The 26,893-nt window shown below is 34.8% G+C and overlaps 1 protein-coding gene across 1 annotated transcript; it reads left to right on the top strand.

The window, feature by feature from the left end:
• Positions 1-7,463: 7,463 nt before the first annotated feature.
• LOC125234216 lies at positions 7,464-21,010 on the top strand. Its single transcript, XM_048140425.1, has 7 exons — positions 7,464-7,944; positions 8,732-9,029; positions 15,008-15,104; positions 17,133-17,240; positions 20,024-20,131; positions 20,840-20,899; positions 20,969-21,010. Exons 1-7 carry the CDS (start codon positions 7,464-7,466, stop codon positions 21,008-21,010), a joined length of 1,194 nt encoding a protein of 397 aa, XP_047996382.1.
• Positions 21,011-26,893: the final 5,883 nt, after the last annotated feature.

Genomic DNA, 26,893 nt, shown 5'->3' with positions numbered 1-26,893 from the left:
CCATTGCACTTTCGGAAAATCACGCGAGTAAATTAAATGTGCGATCCGGATCGCTAGTTTGCTAATATGTCGGTAGAGTAGATGGTTAGTTTAGCTGTTAGGGCTATGATTTTGTTTGGTATAGGAAATATTAGAATTAAAATTGTTTTCTCCTTTTCAAGTCTTTATTCATTTTCTAGAAAGTCCAACTATACATTTTTAATACGGGTTTTGGCTACTTAATATGTTAGACTTTAACTGTGTGTGATTTTATAAATTAAAAATAAATAAATAAATAATTATTATAGGACATTCTTACACGGATTGTATGAGTCCTACGGTAGGCTCAGGAAGGCTTACAGTTAATAATGTTCAATTATTGATTTGGGATTAGTAGGGCTTATAGGAATTTATATTAACTATGTTTATTTATGACAAAATGACAAACTTGACATATACATTTATGACTTTATATATATTTTTGATCCCTTGTATACCTACTGGTAGTAAATAAATATATTGTGGGAATAATAAAATTAAATAGCTCACAATATAATGTAAGATTGTAAATTCATTTTGTTTTTAAAATAAAAATGATTATTTTTAATTAGCTTGTCCCTCAGCAGTTTGTCTGTCTATTCTGTTATCTATGAACCTGTGATTTTTACATAATGGCTTTCAAATATAAAGTCATATTATTCCAAATACCTATCATAAATGATTTGTCTAGACTGGATCGAGGCAGAAAGTTGCAAGATCGTGGTTTATTTTGGTCCGAAAGGTGATACAAAATGACTACATTAACAGTTTGGATAATATTATTTTGATAAATACCTAAAAAAAACAATGATGTACAAAATTACAGAATTCTGGAGAATTGGAGTGGTCAGATACACTGCTCTACTACCAGCATTTGATATTTTAAAGTGTCCCTTTGAAAATCCTCTCTATGGTGATGAAAGTGTCACAACATAATGGCTTGGGCAAATGAAAGTAGTCCTGTCATTATGAAAAGATGTCCCTTCAGGACCACAAAATAGTTCCTTCAGAACTGGGGCAGGGGTCTGACCCGTAACTGGATGATGGCCATGGACTGTCGCGGAGGCGGAGCGACATCTATAACCCCAAAAATAAAATATTTTAAATTGTATTATATTTACTATTGACTTTCTATATTATAGTATGGTGACATTTTAGATTATTTACTGACAAACATTAGTTATTTTAATTTTGACATAATTATGCTCATTTATTTATGTTCTATTTAACAATCTGATTATATTTGATTAAACTCCATCTTTTAATTACAACTTATTATTCACTCTGATTTTTGTTGTGGACTTAATCCATCTATTTTGGCTATTGACTTTTTAGGGTTATTAGGAGTAATAGGACATTACTGTTTCATAATATGCGAAAAGGACTGGTTACTATTTGCGGCTACAACATTGGGTTCTACATAGACACTAAACGATCACTAGGTCAAAATACTGATCCAATATAGGATATTAACTTAATTGATTGATTTCGTTTCATGGTAATTAATTTTATTTAATACAATTTAGAGTTTCAATTTCTGTATGGTTATGTAGGTTAACTAAATAGGTAATTGATGTTAGTTAGGTATTTATAGGGTCAGAATATTACACCACTCACAAACTTACACCGACGTAGAGTAAAAACAACATGAAAATTCTCGCCGATCGGAGCGTTTTTGCTTGTGCTTTGCGCGCTCTAGTCCCTAAGCAATTAACTTCTCTAGTACTTTAATTACGGTACGAAGTTCACGATTGGAATTAGAGTTAAGGAAATTGATTACTTAATACGCAGTTTGGTAATTAACTAAGTTGGCGAACATGTGTCGCTGACCTATTTCTTTAGGTTTACTCTGGGGATTCATTGTAATTATCCTAAAAGTTCAAGTGGAGACTATTTTTTCCATCTACTTTGTAATTTGTTTTTTAAGCAAAATACTATGGTAACAAGATGCGCTGGTAGGCTAGCGGTAAGTGCGTGCGACTTTCTTTCTGGAGGTCGCGGGTTCGAACCCCGGCTCGCACCAATGAATTTTTCACTTATGTGCGAAATGTCATTTGATATTTGCCAGTCGCTTTTCGGTGAAGGAAAACATCGTGAGGAAACCAGACTAATTCCAATAAGGTCTAGTTACCCTTCGGGTTGGAAGGTCAGATGGCAGTCGCTTTCGTAAAACTAGTGCCTACGCCAAATCTTGGGATTAGTTGTCAAAGCGGACCCCAGGCTCCCATGAGCCGTGGCAAATGCCGGGATAACTCGTATCCATCCACCTTCATATTTACCATTCTCACTCACTCTAATTTACTATAGTTTTCCATTAAAGTAATATATTTATCCTAAAGTTATTCACGGTGATTTCCATTATAGTAATATATTTATCTTAAAGTAATTCACGGTAATTTCCATTGAAGTAATATATTTATCCTAAAGTTATTCACGGTAATTTCCATTAAAGTAATATATTATCATTTATCCTAAAGTTTAAAGTTCTAATTCCTCCAAAACTGGTACCTATAGTACGAGTAGATAGGGTAAGGCAGCCAAACTCAAGTATAGGATTGGGTATGAAACGTTTGCCGAATGTACCCGGATCGATGGGCCAAAGTAGCAACCGAATATTTACCGCAGGTTAGCCGGGGCAGAGGCAAAAATGATGCATTTTACAGTGACTCGCGGAAGTGAACATCAAACCGTGGTGAGTTAAGTGGAGAAAGGTAAAGAAGGCCTTTCCCTAACAGTAGGAGAAATAAATTACGCTATTTAAAATCCCCAGCGGCCGAATGCATGAGTACAAAGATCTCGAATTGATGATATAAATACCGAAGACTAGATACTATCACACATATAGAGAAGGAAACCCGCTCTCGGTCCCGGGTTCGAATCCCGGTAAGGGCATTTATTTGTGTGATGAGCACAGATATTTGTTCCTGAGTCATGGATGTTTGTTTGGATAAGTATTTACAATGTGTTTCCGGTATCACTCAAAACCTCAGACACCCCAACTGATTTTTATTTTTTCAAACTCATCTAGAGTATTCATCTTTTAATCTGATGGTTATTTTTTTTTAATTGATTTTTTTATTTTCTGTACAGCTCTACTTGACTTTTAGCTCTACACTCAATAAAATAATTGCTAACTACCATCATAAACCATAAAACTATTTATTTGTGTACGTTACTGCAACGACATAAGGTTTACCAATAGACAGCTAAGATGTCACTGTAAAACACTTTAAAGCTTTGTCACAGAAAACTTCAAATTGAACAGGTAATCGCAGTAAGCAAATTTAAACCCAATATTGAAAATGACAAGGTTGTAATTAGGTACGAGTTCAATTTGTTATGACTTATGATAAACATTAAGATTAAACTGACAAAAAACGTCAAAGTCGTAGCGGAAAAAATAATCGTCCAAGTAACCAGCCAGTATTAATACCCCCAAATACTGAAAAAGGTAAACAACCTCTAGCAGTGCGATATAGACAATGTTGTATTACGAATACAATAGAATAAGCACATAACAAATAACTAATAATACTAATTTAAATAAAAATATTACCCCCATCAAGATATAGCTCAATCGATTCTACTCTCGATTCTGAACAAACGGTTTTCAGGTTTTTAGTGTTAAGTGAAAAACGGTGTATATATTATATATATCGTTGTCTGAGTACCCACAAGACAAGCCTTCTTGAGCTTACCGTGGGCCTCAGTCAATCTGTGTAAGAATGTTCTATAATATTTATTTATTTATTTTATATTATATGTCACCAATTGCAACAAGTTACATGAAAATATTAGAACGACTAAAAGGGAAAAATCCAAACGAATGTGCCATAAAATTGTTTTAAAGCGATATTCCATTTTCAACTTCCTCCTTTAAATATCTGGTATTAAGATATATTTTTAATGACATTTTCAACTAATTTCAAGCGAATCAGCGCAACACGAGGGGAGTTAATAATTAGCCATCACGATTAAATTGAATCTCGCGCGTTTGATGATTGTCGCTCGCCTGGGGCGGGAGCTATCGTCACTAACAACACAGAATCTGTACTTAATATTATAAATGGGAAAGTGTGTGTATGTTTGTCAGTCTTTCACGGCAAAATGGAGAGATGAATAGACGTGATTTAAATATTTTAAATTGAGATGGCTGAAAGAATGGAGAGTGAGTGGAGGTGCTGAAAGAAAAAGAAATTGTGACATTGTGTATAATGTTTGGAACAATTTGATCTTTACTTTTGAAAGTGCAAATTTATCCTTATAAACAAATAAAAACAGATAATATGGGAAAATGTGTGTATGTTTGTCAGTCTTTCACGGCAAAATGGAGAGATGAATAGACGTGATTTAAGTTGAGATAGCTGAAAGAATGGAGAGTGAGTAGAGGTGCTAAAAAAAAACGAAATTGTGACATGGTGTATAATGTTCGGAACAATTTGATCTTTACTTTTGAAAGTGCAAATTTATCCTTATAAACAAATAAAAACAGATAATGGTTACAAAATAATATTTACATTATATATGCCGAACAATGTATTTTATTATCTTGGGTGTCTTAGGTGTGCCATAAAAATATATACATAAGTAAAATTAGGTAGGTATTCGAACATAAAATGGTTATAAAACGGCATAAGTAGACATAATCCGGCCCGTGCCTATAAAATTTTAAAGGTTTTATAACAAAGTCAGCATTGCTTTCGATGTGACGAGCGCCTTGTAAGAAAATATAAAAAGTGCCCATTATTTTACTACGATGTTCTTTTATGAGAGCATGAGTGCTTTATTATTTACCTCGTAAAGGGCCTTACACGATGCTGGAACTCGTATACGAGTTTAGTCCATTGCGCTGTTTAATTGATGTACCATATAAACTGCCTGCTAAAATAAATGATGATAATAAAATTCAGGTACTATCAGTCTGGCACGTTTGGCGAATCTTGTGCCGTAGCCGAATGGCATTTCTGCGACGCGAAACGAAAAACGCCGCGAAAAGTAGTCTGGCTCTGTCGCGCCAATACGCAAGAGCCATAGAGATAGATATCTACGAGCGTTTCATTTCGTGAGCGTTTGTGCCATTCGGCTACGTACCCTGATATTCTAGCCAAACGTACAAATCGTTGCTACGCAACTGTTTTCAATACAAAAGAGCGATAGCGAAACATAACGTTACGATACGGAGAATCAACGTTTGGATTGTTGGTTAGACAGCCTGGCAATCTATAAAAATTTATAAATAAAAATGACTACGAAAGAAGCCACAAATAAAATATCACATTAGGTATATTTCTTCCCAGGAACATACGAAACCTCCTAGGTATTTTATTTACCGCCGTGTGGATTTGATTATATGTTCCCCTTGAGGAAATCTTGTTACCAATAAAGTGGCTTAGAATATCGCGTCACATTTTCTTGCCGCCAGACCTACGGATCTAGCATTATTTTCTGAGATGTAGACGTTTTGTCATTTGTTTTATTTCTCTTTTACTGGGGAAAATAAGTACAAACGCTACCGATAAGTCGTAATGTGATTATTTTATGAACAAATTCTGTAGCTATCTTTCGTAGTCGTTGTTTTTGCGTTTATGTTAAGCGACAGTAGTTAGAATCTACATAAATGTAGTGTATCAATAGGCATAAAACGTCTTCGAACGAGTTCAACCAACCTGTGAAATACTTATTTGATATACCTACACATTTACCTACAATACCTACCTAAATATTAGCAGTTTGCCGGACGATATAATTATATAGGCTCCATAGAAAAATAATTAAAAAAGATAAGGAACTCAGTACATCGCTACACGGCTTACTTAACGCGAGTTACCTTCGCTGCATAACGGCCCGTCAGTAAAAAACAAAAGGTAACCGCCGAAAAACTGAAATACTCTCTCAGGCCTGATCATCTATTATAGGCCCTATTTTTTGTGCACTTTATTAACAACATTTTCTTAAAGAACTTGAACGCTCAACGATATAATCTCCCCTCTTTATACCGAGATATCACGCTGGCATGTTAAAGAGGTAAAGTGCCCTCATAAAATCCCGAGAAGAGTGACCAAGTGACTTGTCTTAGCCACAGGGCTTGCATAATGAAATACCATAACCTCCCGAGCAGCGAAATAAGCAGGCCATTCCTATTTTGCGAGTGCCGAATTATCATACTTCACTTTATACCGTTTCATCAAGAGCTGGGTCTAATAATTTTACATTCTTTGTCCGTTCATAAACGGGCTTGTCCTGTGAATGCGTAATTCTGCTTAACATTTTTAGGTTACATTTTATATGAAATAGGATTTTGTGAATATATTTTTAGCGATGTTATTTTTCATCGTGTTTGTAGTATTTATATTTCATTGTTTTAAAGTACATACATTTAATCCAATTCAGTAAGTATCGAAGTACCATTTCACTTATGTCAATACTTACCGATTTTGATTTCAAAACGTGCCTATTTTATTAGTCCAAACGAACTCAAAACGATCAAATGGATGGTGATAAGCAATAATGTGTCAACCCACAAAAACTAAAAAAATGAGATTTTAATGCCATGTTAAAGCTGGATTTTTAAACTTCAATTTGCAAAAATGACCTTTTCGTTTTGAAAATTTTCACAATCCCAAAAGTAAAAAAATAAGTTAACACAAATCCGTTATCGTGTGTTGCCTGTTTTGCATTAATGTGTCAAGAACCTTAACTTATTATAGTAATTGGCAGAAGACATATTTAAATTACAATAATGTGTTATGAGGGTTGACTCATTATTGCGAAAATCACATTCCGCTAGTTCTGTTTTAGCACAAGCGGTGTAAAGGTAGGTGTTCCTAAAAATAGTGTTTATAATAAGTAATTCAACAAATTATCAGCAAAAATATATTCATTATTGTTAAATTATATTAGGGTCATAAATTGTTCGTGTTTTGGTGTAAGTACCATGACACTATATTGTAAAATATAACTGATCATATTAAATTATGTTTGAATAAGTTATGACTCAGTCCGTTAGTATATTTTTGCACATTAATGGTAATTCAGTACGAAATTTAACATTTTAAGTCATGAATGTACATATCCGTTATTATAATTTGCATAATAGTACATTTTTTTTCTAGGTGTGTAGTACGTTATGAAATAATTTATGAGAAAGTACGAGTAAAATTACTTAATCACCTTCGCAATTACAGGTTGATCAGCGTAGGTACCTACATGTAGAAATTATTGTACGATTAATAATTTATAGATTGACTTTCATTAGTAACAAAATTGGCAGCAAGTAATTGTTTGCGCTACAGATAATCGCGAACACATGTGACGCTCACGTGAAAAGTCACCTATTGTAACATATTAAAATATAATAGAGCAACAATTTATTTCTTTTCGTTAATTTTCACTACATCAGCGTCATATCGCTATTGATCGTAGTGAGCGCCAGTTGTTTTATCATCATGAATAACCCAAATTTTTCCTGTTCTTATATTCGCTATTTCCAAAAGCTGACCAAATTCGTCTACATCATCACTGCGACCAACTTTTGGTTCAAAGATGTTAAATTACCTAATCGTTTTGTTAAAGTCTACGACTCTGTTTCAAAATTTCTTGAAGCCATCGTTATCGCATTCGTTATTACCGGATTTGGCGCCAGCTATACTCAAAAAAACTTATCAGAAAAGCAAAGCACTGATATACTGATGAAGAGTGTTTCAAGCCTTTTTGTATATACCATGTACGGCTGCGTTGTATATAACAAGATAGAAATTAGAGAACTTTTGTACTCATTGACAGTATCATTAAAGGAGATATACAATGAAGAAGTACAGAAGCAAATGTTGATGAAAATTAAAATGTACATGGCGGGTCTCGTGTTTGTTGGGTGCTGTCCAATGACTGCATATGGGGTAGAAGGAGCATTTTACGCTTTAACGTCAAGTAATAACCTAGTATAGTTTCTTTACAGCCTACATAGCAGCAGCTGCCAGCAAAGCACTATTTAAAATCCTGGGTGAAAAAAATTTTGGCTGTTTTATAGAAATGAGCGGCATGACAGTTGAGATGACCTCAAAAGTCCCTATGCAAAGTTTGAACGGTCCTTTTTATTTCACCGTGTATATTGTACACGACGAAAAGTTTTTTAAGTATTTTTTTATTTGAAAACATGACATGACATGATGCCAATTTTAAAAGGATTATATTTATTTATTTGAAAACATATTTCAATGACATTACAGATAAATCCAATGCGTCATGAAACTTAAATTAAAAAAAAAAACAGTAAATAAGAACATGAAAAAAAAACCAATAAAGTTTACAACTAAACAATTTATTTGGGCGATGACGTAACAGCGTGGCTCCGTTGCGTCGTTTGCCCCGGTGTAGGATTCGGCAGGTTGCCCCGGAACCGCCGAAAAACCACACCTTTCGGCCAGAAGTCTGCGCTCGCGATGGTGTCCTGCAGCGGCCGCGGCACGCGGACAACGAATGAGCTGAAATGCACGTAGTGACGCGACTGCAGCTGTTGCACCCTCAGCGTGTAGCCAGTCTTCCGGCGAACGTAGTCCACCACCTCGTCTGCCACGGCGGAGTAGTGCAGACGAGACACATAGAGCGCCCTACTCGGTGTTGCGACACGTAGACCAGAATTAACCGGCTCTGCAGTGCCACACAGAGTCTTTCGAGCTTGCTTTTAACTTGCTTTACAGTTGACTTTTTTTTTCAGATGTTACATTCACAACGGTTATTCCCATTTGGCCCGATTTAGAAGATAGGAGTTTCTTTGCTGGCTTCGCCCGGATCTTAATCTACATAGTTTGGTTACTGATGGTTGCTCACGTTATGGCTATTTACAGTCTCATTATTTGTATATCCATCTGCCTCGGATATCAATACGCCAATCTATGCAAGTACTTTCTAGATCTTAATACCGTCTTTGACGGGGAAGGTAGCATTGAAGAGAGGGAGAGAAGATACGAAGAAGGCGTTAAAGTGGGAATCAAAATGCATAATATTATCTTAAGGTATGTGAATATCAGTAATGTTCAGACGAGTATGTTTGATTTTTCCTAAAGTACATAAGTCATAAAAATATTAAACTAAAAAAAATCTTTACCGGTTGAAATCATATAATAGGCTAATTTCCTGCTAGTCAAATCAGCTTCTTATTAAGAACTGTCAAAACGATTTGCTAATATGGAATTACTATGAAATACTGAGGAGTGGCGTCACGATCAATTCATTTACTTCTTATCTTTCTCTTTGACTTATTAAATAGAAGTTATGTTTAAACATAACTATTGTCCATATTTTTCTTCTAATTATGTGGTGCTTTATTTCGTGCACTGCATAATAGTACATTACGATACAAGTGCGTAAAAAAGGAAGTTCGAAACGAGTGGCGATAAATTAAAACACGACCGAAGGGAGTGTTTTAAATCGACACGAGTTACGAATTTCCTTTTCGCACGTGTATCGTACGACGTTTTTCAGTACAGATGAGCCTCCGAAGTTTCGACCTGTTATATAATGAACCACTTCTCGAACTAGTGCGTAAAAAAACGACCATCTGTACTGAAAAATATTTTATTTTAAGTATAGGAAACTAGCCTATTGTGATTAAAGTATAACGTGCACGGCGAAACATAATAGGAAGACTTATTACTGTTCATTAGAAACGTGAGATAAATAATTTCTTGTCATCATAATATACCTATCCGTACTGGGCGGGAAGAAGTTGACATCTTCACTTACGTTATTTTTTTTTTTATTGGCGCAATCGATTCCAATGGGTCTATATTTATATGTATAAAAAAGACAGCCAGTTTAATACATTAATTTTGAAGTTATTGGTTTTGAAATCAAGTGAATATCTCGAAATTGAACGACATTTATTTGACGAATCGAGTTATTATGCCTTTTGTTTTATCACTTCTCGGTTCATACATGAACATGTCTTACTGTTAAACTTCGCTAAAATTTATAACATAGTACATCATTTGACATATTTACTTATGCTTTTTGTCACAATCATTGTATTCTTAACTTGCATTTTGACATAACGACATATCAAGTTAAGTGAAATATTATGCTAAGCGTGCAAAACCGAACAAATTAAGATATCAAAATGGACTTATTAAGCTCCTCCGCTAACATTTGAACATGTCTTTATATGAAATAAAGTTCAAATGCGAATCACAGTGCATAATCGTATAAACCTACTTGTACAAATAGTAAATTGTTTAAATAGAATAAAAAAAAATGATAAACTGAGATATCAAAGCGTAGCCCTCAATGCTATTCTGTTAAAATGTGAATATTTATTTAAATGTCAATTGGCGCTCAAAATAGAAATCAAATGCGTAATAGGATTTGAACATCGAAGGACATTATGAGGTTCAAACTAAAATTATGGAGCAATCAAGTTATCAATTTACACATACTCCTGAGCCTATGTGTAAACTCTTTAGTAAAACTGTATTCAATTGTAATTAATTATTAACATCAAATGTTAATCATACTATGTCAAAATATCTATTGAAAACCAACTAAGTGTACTTATATTGACCTTCCAAGATGATCACTTATTCCTTATAAACAAGTGTAGTGTAAATCATGTCAGTCATGATCATACCAATAAATAAACCTCTACTGATAGGAACATGACTATTAATCTAATAAACCGCCTTAATGTTTTAATTGTGTAATAAACCATACTTATCTGAAAAAAAGATGAAAATAAAAGCCTAAAATGTATATATCTTGTTTCGGTGTATGCAGAAAACTTTTTTTATTAACTGTAAGTGCAGCTAAGATCACAACGAGCTAATTTTAAGCGGTTACTTAATATTTTACTCAATTGATCAATAGAAAAACTTGTTCCTCTTATAACATCTTTTAGGTAAACAAATGTCTTATATTGCATATTTTAAGTTATCAACATTTGCACGGTAAAATATTACGGAAACTTATTGAATAGATCCATATATCAAATTAAGTACCATCACTTGATAGGATTGAGTAACTGCATATGTCCACATATTCTGATTGTAATACTGTGAACATAAATAAATATTTCAAATTATCTAGTTGTTCATATACAAAATTATTTATTTTCATACTCTTTTGTAGACATGTTATAAAAATACTTCAAAATAATGTTTAGTGCCAGTTGAATATTTCTAGTTATCAAATTAAATACTTATGTACAAATAATATTTAATGAGTTATCAATGATGGATTGATCAATAATTGTGCAATATCTATAGTTATAAATAATTTATCAAGCAGACCCTAAAATATTATTATGTATGCAAAATATTTAACTATCTTTATACGTGTAGCTGATGGCCCCGGTGACATCGGTTAGCTTCCCAACAAGCCATATACACTTCTTGTGTTGAGATGAGACCACACCACTGCATCTGATTTATTCTTAGGCGCGCACGAGCTCTCGTTCCTAACAATACGGAATCAGTGTCATTCCTTGGCATTACCATGTTGTTGGTGGCAGATGTATTGGTAGACATATACCCACAGTCATAATACAAGGTCTAAAAGATAAAAGGTCTGTAAATAAGTTCCAAATAATCCTCTACAAAAACCTGAACAAAAAGTATAGTAGTAGTAGTAGTAGTAGTAATAATTACTGTATTGTGTACAACACTCTAAATATACAATTTGTAGGAATAGAGATACAAGTATATGGAAGTAATGTTGCCATAGTTATAATCTGTTTTATTTAAGTTTCTTCAACAAGCGTAAAAGCTTCAATACATAAATATTCATGCTGTGAATGTAAATTTGGATTCGTGTTTCACAAGATATGAGTATTGTTTGTTTAGATTAAGGCGGCGTCTCAAAGAGATGAGGTACCTTAAAAGGTTCCTGCGCGCACGCACCTCGCTTGGCAATCACAGTGCATAGGTGTGACAGAAATGGCAAATCATTTCGCTCACTCTCGTCTTAAGCTGAAACGATTATTACCTGCGATTACCATTATACCTCATTTTTTTAGCATTAGAGAGAACGTAAAAGCACGAATCACGAGGTCTTTTATATGAGACATTTTTGCCACAACTAATTACTGTCATTCATCAACTGTCAGTATTATAAACAGATGTTAGCGCGGCGGTTTGTTAGCTACTTTAATATAAACTAAATTAATTTATTAATAATGGTAACATAATGTTAACTTTATTAGTGACAGTCACTATCAAAAATAAAGACTTGGCTTAAAGCTCTAGATACCAGGCCATAAAATTACAAAAAAAAATGTCAAATTATTTTTTGGCGAACCGGACAGAGAATATTGGCCAAAAAGTTTGTTTGGTCCATAGATTTTATATCTCCGGTCCCAGGTTCGGCCACATGAGAGGACAAAGTTTGGGCTGGTGCCTCACATGCACATTATAGACATTGTGCGAGTGAGGCACCAGACCAATCTCGTCGCCCTCTCACGTGGACCGTTTTCGATACAGACGACTTTATGGCTCAGTGATAAGATTCAATTTAACATATTGCAAAAAATATGACAGTGCAGTCCCTATTAAAGGCCCCATACACGGTACGATTAATCGCTTTGATCGACTGGACGAATATCGTGGCGATCGATCGCATTGAAATTGCCAGCCATACACGAAGCAATTTATCGTTACGTTCGAGCCGTACACGAAGCAATACACGTTACGATGGATCATTTACTCCTACGAAACGGAATAATGAAGTCACTTTAAGTACTCAATTTTAAAAATGGATTTATAATTTACTAACTTTTTTTCTACTGTATGTTGCGTTATATTCTTTCATTCGGCTACGATTATATCCAAAGATAAAAAGAAAAAGAACTAAAAGAGAGTATGTTAAAAATTGCTCCTAAATCAGAGGCTTCTAGAGAATTTCAAGTAGGTACCAAGTAGGTCGTTTCGATTAAAGGTGCAACCACACCGTGACTTAAAAAACGGCGACGGTATACGAAATCGCAGTGACGCATCGTATCCGTACCATTTTTACTGCATGCTCCCCACACCGTGTCCCATATGAAAGTCACTGCGTTTCCGCCTACCGTCTGCGTATTATAATCAGCGGTCTGTGGACCATGCGGTAAAAACGGTACGGATACGATGCGTCACTGCGATTCCGTACTGTCACTGTTTTTTAAGCAGCGCTGTGGTCGCACCTTAATTTGTAACGGGCGGATAGCAAAGATGAATTGTACCGTGTATGCGACCCTTTATAGGTTAAAGTAGCAAATCTTAACTGTCACTACCGTATTTCAGGTATTAAGGGCTATTTTTCTTATAATTTGTATCAAACTATCGCCTTATCGACTTTTGTTCTGTAACAGTAAAGCCCACTTGCACTAAACATTTAACTCGGGGTTAGTGAGCTGTCATCTGTCAATTTCCGTATAAAATGGTGGGTTAACCCTCCATTTTCGTTGGTGCAAGTGGCCCTTAGTATGGAAGTATAATAAAATTATTGTATTTGTTTCAATATTCCTCGAAATTTTTCCATAGTTATTTTCTTTCCATATGAACTTTCCCTGGACTTCTACGAATATTTTAAGACCACAACTACCTAGCCAAATCGATTCAGCCGTTCTCGAGTTCTAGCTAGACTAACGAACATCATTAGATTTTTATTTTTATAGATAGAATATAGAAAAAGTAAATAAAATTGGGTCAAAATTTGATTTTTTTTCATCATTTGTCTAACGACAATCCGTTCATATATAGATAAGTTGTTGGTACATTTGTTGATATGTCTAATATCTTGAAGATGACTACGAGTTTTTAATATGTCTTCATATAGTATGAAAACTTGCTAAAAACTATTTTTAAATCAATTTTTGTCTTCATGATCGCCAGAAAAATGGATTTTTGCGATAAAGTTAAATTTAATTTTTAACGTTTTTTTCGCTTTTGTATGGGGAAGAACATAACAAGTCCATGGTACACATGTTGATAAGTCCTATATCTCATAATCTGTAATAAATTAACCCATTTACATACAATTATCTGATAGATTGTATAATTTTATCCTTAAATCTAGTTTCAAACCTAAAATCTAATTAAAAATGGATTTAGGAAAAAATCACAAAGTTTAAAATTGCCGCCCTGTAAAGTTGTCATTTTAGAGTTATCAACTTCTTCCCGCCCAGTACGGATATATTATGCCTATTGAAAATCTACATGTAATAATGTGCAAATAGGAAATGTAAAATTATTTTCCAGTACAGGCCCCGTAGCCGAATGGCATTTCTACGACGCGAAACAAAAACGAAACGCCGCGAAAGGTAGTCTGGCTCTGCCGCGCCAATACGCAAGAGCCATAGAGATAGATATCTACGAGCGTTTCATTTCGTAAGCGTTTGTGCCATTCGGCTACGTACGCTGATGGTAGTTTTTTTTAAGCATTAGTACGAGAAGTGGTTTCATTTCTTGTCATGAAACTTCGGAGGGCCATCTGTACTGAAAAACGTCGTACGATACACGTGCGAAAAGGAAGTTCGAAACGAGTGGCTATAAATTAAAACACGACCGAAGCGAGTTACGAATTTCACACTTGTATCGTAATATCGCTCTTTTTCACACTTGTATCGTAATGTACTAATTTGTACATTTAAAATTGAAACTTCTTTATTGCCACAGAAACGAATCAACAAATTAGCAAGTAGGTACAAAAAACTTAACTAATATAAATTAAATCTAAGTTATAATATTTTGACTTTAAAGTTTAGTCTTAGTTTCTTATATAATTATGTAAATATGTTAAAAACTAAATTAAATGTAGCTATTACTCTATCTTATAATAAACAATAATGTGGCAAATGGTTTTGGCGTCAGCATGATGCTGAGAATGCCAGCCCACATGGGTAACGCTTCAGCGCTGTTTTTCAGCCAGAACCACATTCCCTTCGCACCTCCACAATTAACTGTACATACAGAACCGCTTTTTACGTTACTTTATACAGTAAACATGACATTTATGTATTATGCAGGTGTGTGAACCAAATGCAATCATCGTGCAAAATAGTCTACGGAGGGCAAATTCTTCTGAACGTCTGCGTTATGCTGCTGTTGATGATTCAGATGATGGTCTGACTAATACCGAAAACTTTTATAAATTGAAATAGATATCATACACGAAAGAAACAACGACAAGGCCCACTGTGCACTGGTGGCTGAGCCGAGAATCCGCAACCGCGTAAGCTGAAGACCCGGGCTCGGCCACCAGTGAGCCTTGCCGTTTTTTCTTTCGTATATGATATCTATTTCAATTTATAATTTATATATAGTAGTGTGACTACTTGAGAAAAAAAAAACAATAAAATAATTTTCACCACACCAACTGGTAAAGATCAATTTTTCTATTCGAAAACTGATAGCAAAATTGCATTTTATCCACAAGAGTGCAAAATAATTTCATACAAATTTTAACTTGATGTCCTGAGCTGGTTGGTAGAATTTACCTACAAATAATTATTTTGAATCATAAATATTGAATAGATTGCTGGATTTGACTTAGTTTGATGTTTTATAGTCAGTATATTGTTCGTGTTGGTGTGGTGAAAAATGTCGTGTTTCACTCTGTGGCAAAGTTTGTTTAACCTACGTGCCTTGAAACCCTCTCGCATCGCTCAAGATTCCACTTTTTGAACCACTCGCTACGCTCGCGGTTCAATATTGGAATCTTTCGCTTGCTTGGGTATCAATAGTGGCACGTGCGGTTAAACAACAACTTTGCCCCCTTGTAAAACAAATAAGCAAATAACTATTGATTTGTTCCCTAGTTGTCGGAAAACTTTTATTATTTTTGTACCTTTCTGCTGTTCATCGTTTCACCTGATATCTTTAATATCGTCTTTCACACCGTCCATACTTTTTCCTTAGTTTTCTTTTCCCCTTCCCTCCATAAAAACAGACTCATATTATATTTCAAACTCATTTAAAGAGTTTTAGGTAAAGGGATATCAAAGTTTAAAAAAAAAGTAATGCTAACTCGTACTGGTTAACCCTTTCCCGCATATTGTTCCACATTTGGCCGTTATAAATTCTACTCTACTGACAACTGTTACAGTTCAAATTTGAACAAATATTGCATACGTCACCTGCGGTAAAAGGTTAAAAGAAAGCTTACATACACTATCCAACAAGAAAATTGATGAAACTCTTCAGGCAATGAATTTTATAATATTATCCTATAAGTATAAAATCCGTTTATTCGTGATGAAATAAGTGAGGACAACAAATACGAGTAATATAACATTGACAAAAAGCCACGAAATTTCACTTAATAATTCTCTAAATATTTTCTCGAAACATCCAAGCCACAGTTATGCGTTGACAGGAAAATGGAGACATCCGTCACCGCATTAGAGACAAATTATCATGACATGATCTTCAAAATATGAGATGGTTACCAAAAAGTTATTCGAGAGAATGAATTACTAGGCTGTGTTGCCTTGTTGCTACTTTATAACCAAACAAGCTTCCACCCTCCATTCCATTTTAGGGGTTAGAAAGAGACACAAAGTAGCCTATGTCACTCTCCATCCCTTCAACTATCTCCACATAAACAATCACGGGAATTTGTCGCTCCGTTTTGCCGTGAAAGACGGAAAAACAAACAGACACACACATTTTCCCATTTATAATATTAGTAAGTATGGATGTAAATAAATATCATGCTTGCATTGTCCCGGCATTTGCCACGGCTCGTAAGAGCTCGTAAGAGGTCCGCTTTGACAACTAATCCCAAGATTTGGTGTAGACACTTGTTTTTACGAAAACGACTTCCATCTGACCTTCCAACCCGAAGGGTAAATATTAGGCCTTATTGTGAGTAGTCCGGTTTCCTCACGATGTTTTCCTTCGCCGAAAAGCGACTGGCAAGTATTTAAATGACATTTCGCACATAAGTTCCGAGAAAATAATTGGATGATTAACGAAAATTTAAGGAGTTGTGGATTTCTTTCAAATCATTACAAAGTTTAGTTTTAATACCTATTTGTATTCTTAACCAACCACATTTATTTAAGTGCACATGTTAAATTTTTTTGGCACTTGTGATTATAGTAAATTCACGATACAATGATTTCATTTGAAATCGGTTACTTTTTGCAGCAAAGTGATCGCTCATTGCCGCAACTGGCTCCAATAGTGTCAATGGCTATGGGAGTGTTAGTAAGTTCCGGCTTGTTCATATGGAGTGCGGGCGACATCACTGTTGAAGTAAGTTTCAGATACACTGATTTGCAAAATTGCATGGACAAATTATGAATGAATTAATTCATAAATATCAATAAATAATAAATAAATATTGGGGACACCTTACACAGATCAACTTAGCCCTATGGCTACTATGGGTGCTAAGCAACGATATACATACTTAAATAGATAAATACATACTTATATACATATAAAACATTGATGACTCAGAAACAAATGTCTGTGCTCATCACACAAATAAATGCCATTACTGGGATTCGAACCCAGGACCGCGGCTCAGCAGGCAGGGTCACTACAGACAGCCAGACCGGTCGTCAAATTCATTCATAAATTCATTGATAAATTCGCCATGCAATTTTGTAGCTCACTGCAGTACAATAACCTTGAATTTGGATGCATTGCAACAGCACTTTAATTTTTCATTGAGACACCCTCTTCTACTTCGCGTCGCATTAAAACAAGGCTTGATGCTGCTATGATGAAGCTTGCAATAATTTCTGAGCCAAAGCTTGGCTCCTCTATAATCACGCGTATCTCTCAAATCCTTTCAAAAACGAATCAAGTTCCGCCACCGCCAGCGTGGTTTGCCGGATCCCCGGTTTGACTTGGGCTTATGAGACTTGACCAATCCAGTCCCACTTCACTTCAGTTTTTCTATTTACTTTTTTTTTTAAGTACCCATACAACCATTTCAGTCGCAAAATCTTCAAATCAGTAACTAACTGTCAAATGTGACATAACGCGTGGTAACGTCGTGCAAACAATGCGACCGTATTGATACAATAACAAAATGTAGTCGTCGTGTGCACTCGTTACGGTAACAAAATGTGTACGAATTTGTGGCTGTCAATGTCACTGTCAGAATGACTTTTAACGACACTTTATTAGTCGACGTTTGCACACATAACGGTAACAACATGTGGACGAATTTGTTGCTGTCATTGTCACTGTCAGAACGGTTTCTGACAGTGACATTGACAGAATTTGTACACACATGTGTAGGTCTGATTACCGAACTGCTCCTAAACCACTGTATCCGCAAATGACAATCTGAAATACGAAGGTTTCTCAAACTGTCTTGTGAAGTTGTGGACTGGTTGCTTTGAATCATTTAAATATGAGCGAATTAAATAATAATAAACGACGACGACCATTTAAGCACTCTTCGACATTTTATAGAAATGTGGGAAAGTTAAGAAAAGTGCAGAATGATAATACAAATAGATAAGCACTTTATAGTTACTTAATGTATTAAATATATAATTTTTAATTCTTATTGATAAAAATGAAGTGTAGTGTTGCTTTACACAATAAAAGTAGGAATCAAATGAAATAGAGTATTTACTGTGATATTAATAGAATTTCTGTTGCGCAATGATAGTTTTTTTTTTCAGTACAGATGCTGCTTTTTCTAACGCTGTAGTGCGAGCAAATCAAGCAATGATTCATTTCTTGTCTGGTCGAAACTCTTAGCTTAGATTTAGGTACTGAAAATCGTCGTACGATACACGTGCGAAAAGGACATTCACAACTCGTGTCGAAGTAAAACACTCCCTTCGTTCGTGTATTAATTTATCGCTACTCGTATCGATTTTCCTCTTTTCCGCACTCGTATCTACAAGTATTTTGTTTGGGTTACAAAAAAAACACATTATTTACTCTACTACGTTTTATTTATGTCTCTTTAACATTACAAATTTGTAGACACTTATCTATACAAAAATCTTGACTTAAGAAGTACAGATCGCTGAAGTTAATGTTGATAGTAATATTAATGACGACTACTTCAACAAGTGTCAATTGTGAAATGCCGCAAAATACTAGTTGCTCTATAGAAGACCATAATAATATGATCCCCGATCCTTTACAACCCAGCAGCTCGGTACGCACGTTACAATTTTTTTTTAATCTTCTTTAGTGAGGGCAACTGAGTGCGACGGCATATTTAATTGTTTATAAAGTTTGAGGATACCTGGAAAAAATTAATACATGAAGCCATTTTGAAAATATAATAAATATTCACTGCTTTCGGTCACGCGTGTACGCTGCGACAATTTGCGACCGTTTGTCGACCGTTTGGTGACCGTTTGGCGACTGTTTTTTACATGGAATATTACCGTCTTAATCCATATTTTAACAACTTTATTGGTTTTCTAGGCATTATTTTTATTATTTCAGTATAGTATATGCACCGGAGCACTAAAACTTCACCAATCAATATACATAACACGCAAACACCGAGTAGTCAATAATATTATTACTGGTTAAACTGAGGTAAATTGATGGCGCGTTGATAAATTTAGACTTATTTTATGAAATCACTCGAGTAATTTAATTGGCCATGGTAATTAGCCCACATTATATTACAAATGCAAACAATCTTTTATCTTTAACAAATTCTTATGCCATTACATTTTAATGTCAAATGATTTTATTTCTTTTTTACTTTGACGTCTCTGACAGTCGCCATTTGAAAAGAATGAAATGAACGAATGATTTTGGGAAAGTAGTCGCCAAACGGTAACAATGTGTGCACGCGTAGTGCACACTTCTGTCACTTCTGTGACCATTTGTGCCTGTTACCAATCGTCCCCATTTGGGTCGCCGCGACTAAACGTCGACCGTACTGCGACTAAGCATTGAGACCCGAAGACCTGTGTGTACACAAAATAGGAGGATTTGCGTAGGAACGGCGACCGATTATGGTTATATGGGTATTAGAGCGAGGCATGGTGTTTCGGGACCTATGTATGACTTGTTAATATAATTTTAATTTATATCTTCAGGCTGGGCTGCTACCGAATGCAATGTTCCACTCAGGCTGGCACAACTGCAGAGGGCTGTCCTCTGTGCGTGTGCGGAAATTGATCACATTTGCCATGAATGAAGCGCAGGTCAGCTATTTTCATTTAGATATATTCAAGAAAGTTTTCATTATGGGCATTTTCGCGAAAATAGATTCAAAAACTTTTTGTTGTAAAATAGATAAATTTAATGTTTTTCCTACTCAGAACTACGAGCCCTTTTCATCCTACTAGGCGGAAAAAAGCGTCCCAAATTTATGTTTTCCACTTCGTTACCATTTTTCAAATACTTTGTACAGCGGTTACAAAGTGGAAAGTATGCAAAATAAAAGAAAATTTTGGGACCATTTTTTTTGTCTCTTGTTTTTGGTCCTAGATCGAAAGCGCTCGTGATTCTGAGTAGGAAAAACATAAAATTTATCTACCTTAGAAAAAATATTTTTGGTGATTGTTCTCGCGAAAATGCCACTATAATTAAATTATCCAGTATCCTAATTAACTACAACACCGATGGTTGTATAAAGTGCAGGTTCAACTGCCCTGGCTGCTATAATAATTGTTTATTTGTAACTTCAATTTTAGTTGATTTTTTCTGATGTTACAGATTTTTTTTTATACCACGTAGGTGGCAAACAGGTATACGGCCCGCCTGATGGAAAGCGGTCACCGTAACCTATGGACGCCTGCAACTCAAGGGGTGTTTAGATTAGTTTAGAATAGTTTTCGTTTTATGTATTTGTTGTGTATATTAGTATAATAATTTGGCATAAGTATATAATCCATTCATTTTTTTTCCAGCACGTTGTGGTGATGAAAGGTCTGGGTGTAATCGAACTCTCTTACGACAGCTATATTGCGGTAGGGCTATTTCAGTATCTTGTGTTACCTTATTTATTTTTATGTACTAACTGTTCTTTAACATTTCAGATAGTAAAATCATCTTATTCAGTATTTTCAATAATTTACTGAATTTACCTACTCTATTTATTGGGTTATTCACTAAGCGTGAACCGATGACTCGATTTCGTATTTTTGAGGCACAAATTTAAGCACGTATGTTCAAACAAGGACTTTATTTTCAATAAAATATATCTAACTGTAGGTACTGTGCAACTGTCAAAATATTTCATCATTAAAAGATAAATATTCTACACTAAAAGCTCTTTTATTCCGTCAAAAACCAAAACACATGTTTAATGAGTTAAAAGAAAAAATAGTCGTTATAAGTTAATTAGTTAACAGAAAGCAAGAAGTACGCCAGAAAAGATTTCTTTATTTAAATAAAAGACCTTGTAACGCAGCCGCATAGCATTAATTATGAGTACTTTTACCACGATATTACCCGAGTCTCTACTGCGATTTTTTGAACGCTAACGCCACGAAAAAAATGTACGTAACTTTATTTTTTATCAAGCAGAAATATTATTAAAAAAATGTAAACTACCTAAAAGAAAAGTGGAAAAAATTACTGAACTCAACCTATGTCCATCTGGAATACCGGTCCAGCTATTCTTACTATATGAACCACGGAGACTATTACTGGATATGTGCGATTTTTCATTTAATTTAAAAAATAGGTATGTCCGTTTAGGGGCGCTGTCACCTTGTTCATAACATGAATATCAATTTTCGTGAAATTTACGCTGTCAAGTGACATATTTTAAAACGTCAAAAACATGGTAGTATTCTGAAGAATTAAAGAAAGCAGTGGTGAGAAGAGAAACGCTCCCACGGGCCCGCTTCGCTGAAACTTCGCTCAAACGCAGATACGTCACTTAATAGCATAACGTCACGACACATTTTATAGAGAAAGCAAACTGCCCCAAACGAGTCCTTACTAGAAACTAAAATAACATACACTTTTGTGACGTTTACACTAACTAGTGACATATTCTGAGACGTCAAAACATGGTAAGGTTATGAACTGGTTCTGAAGAATTAAAGAAAGCAGTAGCAAATGACAAACGCTCCCGCGGGCCCGCTTCACTAGATCTTCGCTCAAACCCAGCAATGCCCAACTTCAGAATGAGTCCATATTGGCTCATATAAATTGATTTGTTATAAAATTATTGTTTATACCGATTTGTGCTCCGAATGATCATTTCTCATAATTTTACTTATCATAATTTTGTTTCATTATTATCAATAGTACTACTATCACTGTTCATAATAATCATTTAGTCGAAAATTTTTAATCATAAATTCTATACAAATATTTAATAACATTCATAATTTTGTGTTTAAGAAAATTATTCATCATAAAATTATTTAAAAAGTTTTGGGGAAGTTCTATGAAAAACTTGTGCCATTTATAGAAGCGCGCTTGAAGCTTTTACAGTGACATATACAATTTACATTAAAAGTCGTTTCTGGTTCGCTCACGGTCAACCTAACACGCTCCTCCTCGCTACGCTCGTCGTCGCACCTAACTGGACTGTCACATGTGATGTCTCTTCTGTTAACAATAATATAACGATAAATTATATTACTCGCAATCGTTATGATCAATAAGTATATAAACATAAACATTAGTATAAAACGTATTTATGATGAATGACATTATGAACATAAGTCATTCGAAGTTACGATAGTTATTAACATAAAATTGTTATAAATAATGATTGTTATAATGTAAAATTGTATGAGAAACATTTTCGGACTACCAATAATCTATATAACAATTTTATATGAACTTTGGCGCACCCCTTCAGAATAGGTACCTTACTCAATAGGTCACGGAAAATGACATTTTATGGAGAAAGTGAACCGACTTCAAACGCTTACTTTAAGAATCAAGAATCATTTAAAGGTATATTTTTAGTGACGTGAACGAGAGGAATATTCTGAAATGTCAAAGACATGGTAGTGTTAGGGTTCCGAAAAATTAAAGAAAGCAGTAGCGAAATGACAAACGCTCCCGTGGGCCCGCTTCCCTGGAACTTCGCTCAAACCCCAGCCAAAGTTACTTCGGCCATCCGTTATGTTTCATCTGCCTCGAGACTTTAATGAAAATGATAAAAATATTCAACTGGGCCGCGGTTTCCTTATTGTTGAACGCTTTTATTGTTACTGCTTTTGCGTGCTCGAGCTTTATTTGATGTTTTTAGGTCGGCTTATTAAATTCCAAACAGATTTACTTGATTGCGTTACTCTCGAGTTTAGATTTTTTTTTTCATTTTATGTTAATATTGTTTGTCATTCTTTAGCAGTGAATGTGGTGAATTTAATTGTTTATTGAATTTCGGTAGATCACTTTTCAGATACATACAAAATGATTACTGAAAAAATATATAGAAAATATTTAAAGTCCATGAGAAAACTATCCACCGATTTAAACAGAACAAAGTGTCAGTGTCATATCAACACAGCACATTCAATTTTATTTTGTTAGGTATAAAGGTTAAAAATATACCTACCTATATTTATAACAATAAAGCAGTTAAAAAACAGAGAATTGTTATAACACATAATAATAATGACATGACACATCGTACTCAAATAAAAATAGCAAACTTTAAGTAAAACTTGATGTACATAAATGCAATGATAAATTTCAAAATATGTAAAATAACTCAAAATGAATGATACAACGATAGGTAGTGCACATGTTTTAGATAAATACTACACAATTTAATGACGAAGTTCTTTAGAAAACTACACAAATAATCTAAAACAGTTTTAAGTACCGGAGAAAAAGAGTAAGTACGTAGTTAAATATTGTGTCAGTGGGGTATTTTTCAAAATAAATCTCGAATTTTTTAATTTCACCAGATCTGCGGGCCGATTTTTGAGTCTCGCGTTCGAATTCAGAAAATTGTTACTGAAAATATAAGCAAGTCACCGTTTTCAACCGGTGTTTTAGTGACAAAATCCCTTATGTGAGATTCAAAGATCGCCCCCCGGACGTGTTTGGGCTCATTCTTCTCAGAATCACGAGCTGATTCGATCCCGACGATAAAAAAATGTGTCCCAAATTTTCCATACAAAATTCGAGTTTGCAACACGTCACGCTCGTAATAGTTCATACTAAAATCGTGACGTAAAGGGGGAAAATGAGGACACATCGTATAGGATCAGTATAGGGTACAAACTTAACATTGCCGCATTTTGTCATTGCAAATGACATGCAGAGTTAGATCGACCCGACTTATCTTGCCAACTAGAACGAGCCACCAGCAAGATAGAACGCTTCATGCCAACATTTGCCCTCGCAAACAAGTTTATGTACTTAAAACTTGAAGAAAGCCACGTTGTTATTTTCATCAGATTAATGCGAAAATATCTTGGCGAGAAATGAGATAAAAACTTTCGTTGGTTACCGCAGAAATCCATTTCCAAGTTAAACAGATCTTTTATTCTCGTTTTTTGCTCATTGAATCTGGAACTTTTTGTCGCTAATTTTTGAGGAGCGCGGCTTACCTCCGTTTTGGAACTTAATTAAAAACGTTTGGCTTAATGCCTGGAACTAAATGTAATAGGGTGAAATCGTTGTATTCAATAGGTACAGATGTAGCTACATTTAGTGCGAAAAGAATTGCCTTCGTATTGTTAGAGAAACGTACGAACGTGTCATGCTATTTCAGTCAGTCTCAGTATAAGATGTACTGACATTTATTGAACTAGCATGAAAAATACGAACGTTTCCGGAGAAATACGAAGAAAACCTTTTCGCACTACATCTCTAATAATCTATATGTATAATGTATATGTTTGTGTGTATAATATTAACTACATGGTTACCGGAACAAGAGTATTTGTCTTTTTTCTCTTGTGCAGTTATAATTTATAAAGACAAGTAATCTAATAAAGTAAACTTAATTTATTTAAACAGGATATCCGCAAAATATTGGTATCATTTTTAACACTTTCGCTACCAAGAACCCGACTGTCGGGCACACCGCTCGTAGAAGCGTAGCCGATTACATGGGTTTCCCCGTATGTAGCGAAAATGTCGTAGCGCCGCGTAGAGCCCGGTTTCGAAAGTGTTAATAAAATGATAAATGTTCATTGTAAATTAGTATTACATTATTAAAGTAGTTTAAAAGTAGTTTTAAGTATGCATAGATAAGAGTCAGTTACGTACACGCAGTCCCACTACATAATAGTTACAGCCCTACGCTTTCTGCGGCAAAAACAGGATTTCTTTTGTTTCTTATAAAGAAACTAAAATAACAAGAAAAAAATTGTAGCTTCAGCCTTCTTAGTTCCTTTTTGAAGTATAGATAAATATTATTCCAACTAATAGGGTTGCTTGAGACGGGACCGGGATAAGGAATGTGTATTTTCTAAACATTTATAAACATACAAAGGGTAACGTTAATCAAAAGGTCAAGTTGGGTCTTTAGAATAACCCTCGTATCCATCTGTCTGACCCGATTATGCTGTAGGAAATCTTTGAGAATGCATGAAGCAAAGGCCGAGAAAATAAAACTTGACAAAGTTTCGTTTACATTTTTAATAAATTCAATACGGATAAAAAAGGCATAAGCACAGGTTAACCTTCGGGTCAACCCTCCATTTTCGTTGGTGCAAGTGGCCCTCCAATGCCGCTCCAAAATTGCTGTAAAAGTAATGATGTCTGTTATAAGGTACCGACATAGATGTGTATCAGTGTAGTTAGTTTTTCTCGAGATATTAATTTTCCTAGCACAGGTGCCGTAGCCGAATGGCATTTCTGCGACGCGAAACGAAAACGAAACGCCGCGAAAGGTAGTCTGGCTCCTCTGTCACACCAATACGCAAGAGCGATAGAGATAGATATATACGAGCGTTTCGTTTCGTGAGCGTTTGTGCCATTCGGCTAAGTACGCAGGTAAGAAACACACCGACATTTTCAAACTGAAAACAATACGAGTTGTTAAATCAGTTGAATATATATGTAAATTGAAATGGAACTAGCTTCCTGCAGATTATCATGACAAACGCGAGCTTACAGCGACCGCTGTGATGTGTATACGGCGGGATTATGAATTAGCATAATTTGTGCTAATACATAACCGACAGTTAACCCTGATATATCAAATAGCTTTTAAGCGGGAGATAAGGAAAGAGATATTGTTATAACGTCTTATTTCATTATAATTATCTTTGGAATGTCCTGGATACTTCGAGTTAATAGGATAGCCTATTTTATTATGACCTCCAAATCTCATTCCTACTAAATACTTATATACTAAATATGTAGTTTTAGCCTAGTTTGTGTAAGTATTATTATTTTGGTCATAATTAATACTTAAAAGTATTAGTAGTCCTTAGGAGACTAGACTATTATACATATCTAACTTAAAACACAAAGTTGAGATGTGAAATGTAATACACAGTAATCTAATTTGCAAAAAAAAAAAAAACGATGAACCATAAAGTTTAATTATAGAAAAATTCAAATTATTTTATGATATTTATGATTTATATTACGCAAAATGAAAAATTTGCAAATCTACCGGTGGCCGAGGATTCAAACCCGCGTTTTCAACTTACGCGACTAATACCCGCCAGACCACCTTTGAAAACTGTAATCGTGGTGATGGAACTGTTACACTTGGATACTCATTCTTTAGTTTATGTAGGTACCTGTCATTATAACCATCATCGTGTGTGTGTATCAGTTCATAAACAAAGTTAATTCATTACTTTTTACGAAAATTTGCGGAGTAATCATTTTTTCAATAAAGCCAAATCATTTTCTTAGCACAATGGTTAAGTAACAGACCTAATCTATTTTGATGGCGATCTTTCCTATTAGTATAGTGAAAGTATAACCTAGAAACTGTCGCGTAATGTCCTTAATGTGGATAAGCCTACATGATAATGATATTCCCTGGCGTTGCGCGTTGCATTAAATCTTCGTAAAGA

Source organism: Leguminivora glycinivorella, chromosome 15, assembly GCF_023078275.1.
Source record: "Leguminivora glycinivorella isolate SPB_JAAS2020 chromosome 15, LegGlyc_1.1, whole genome shotgun sequence".
NCBI lineage: Eukaryota > Metazoa > Arthropoda > Insecta > Lepidoptera > Tortricidae > Leguminivora > Leguminivora glycinivorella.
Note: the sequence above shows the minus strand (reverse complement) of the source record. Positions and strands in the feature narration are given on the sequence as shown.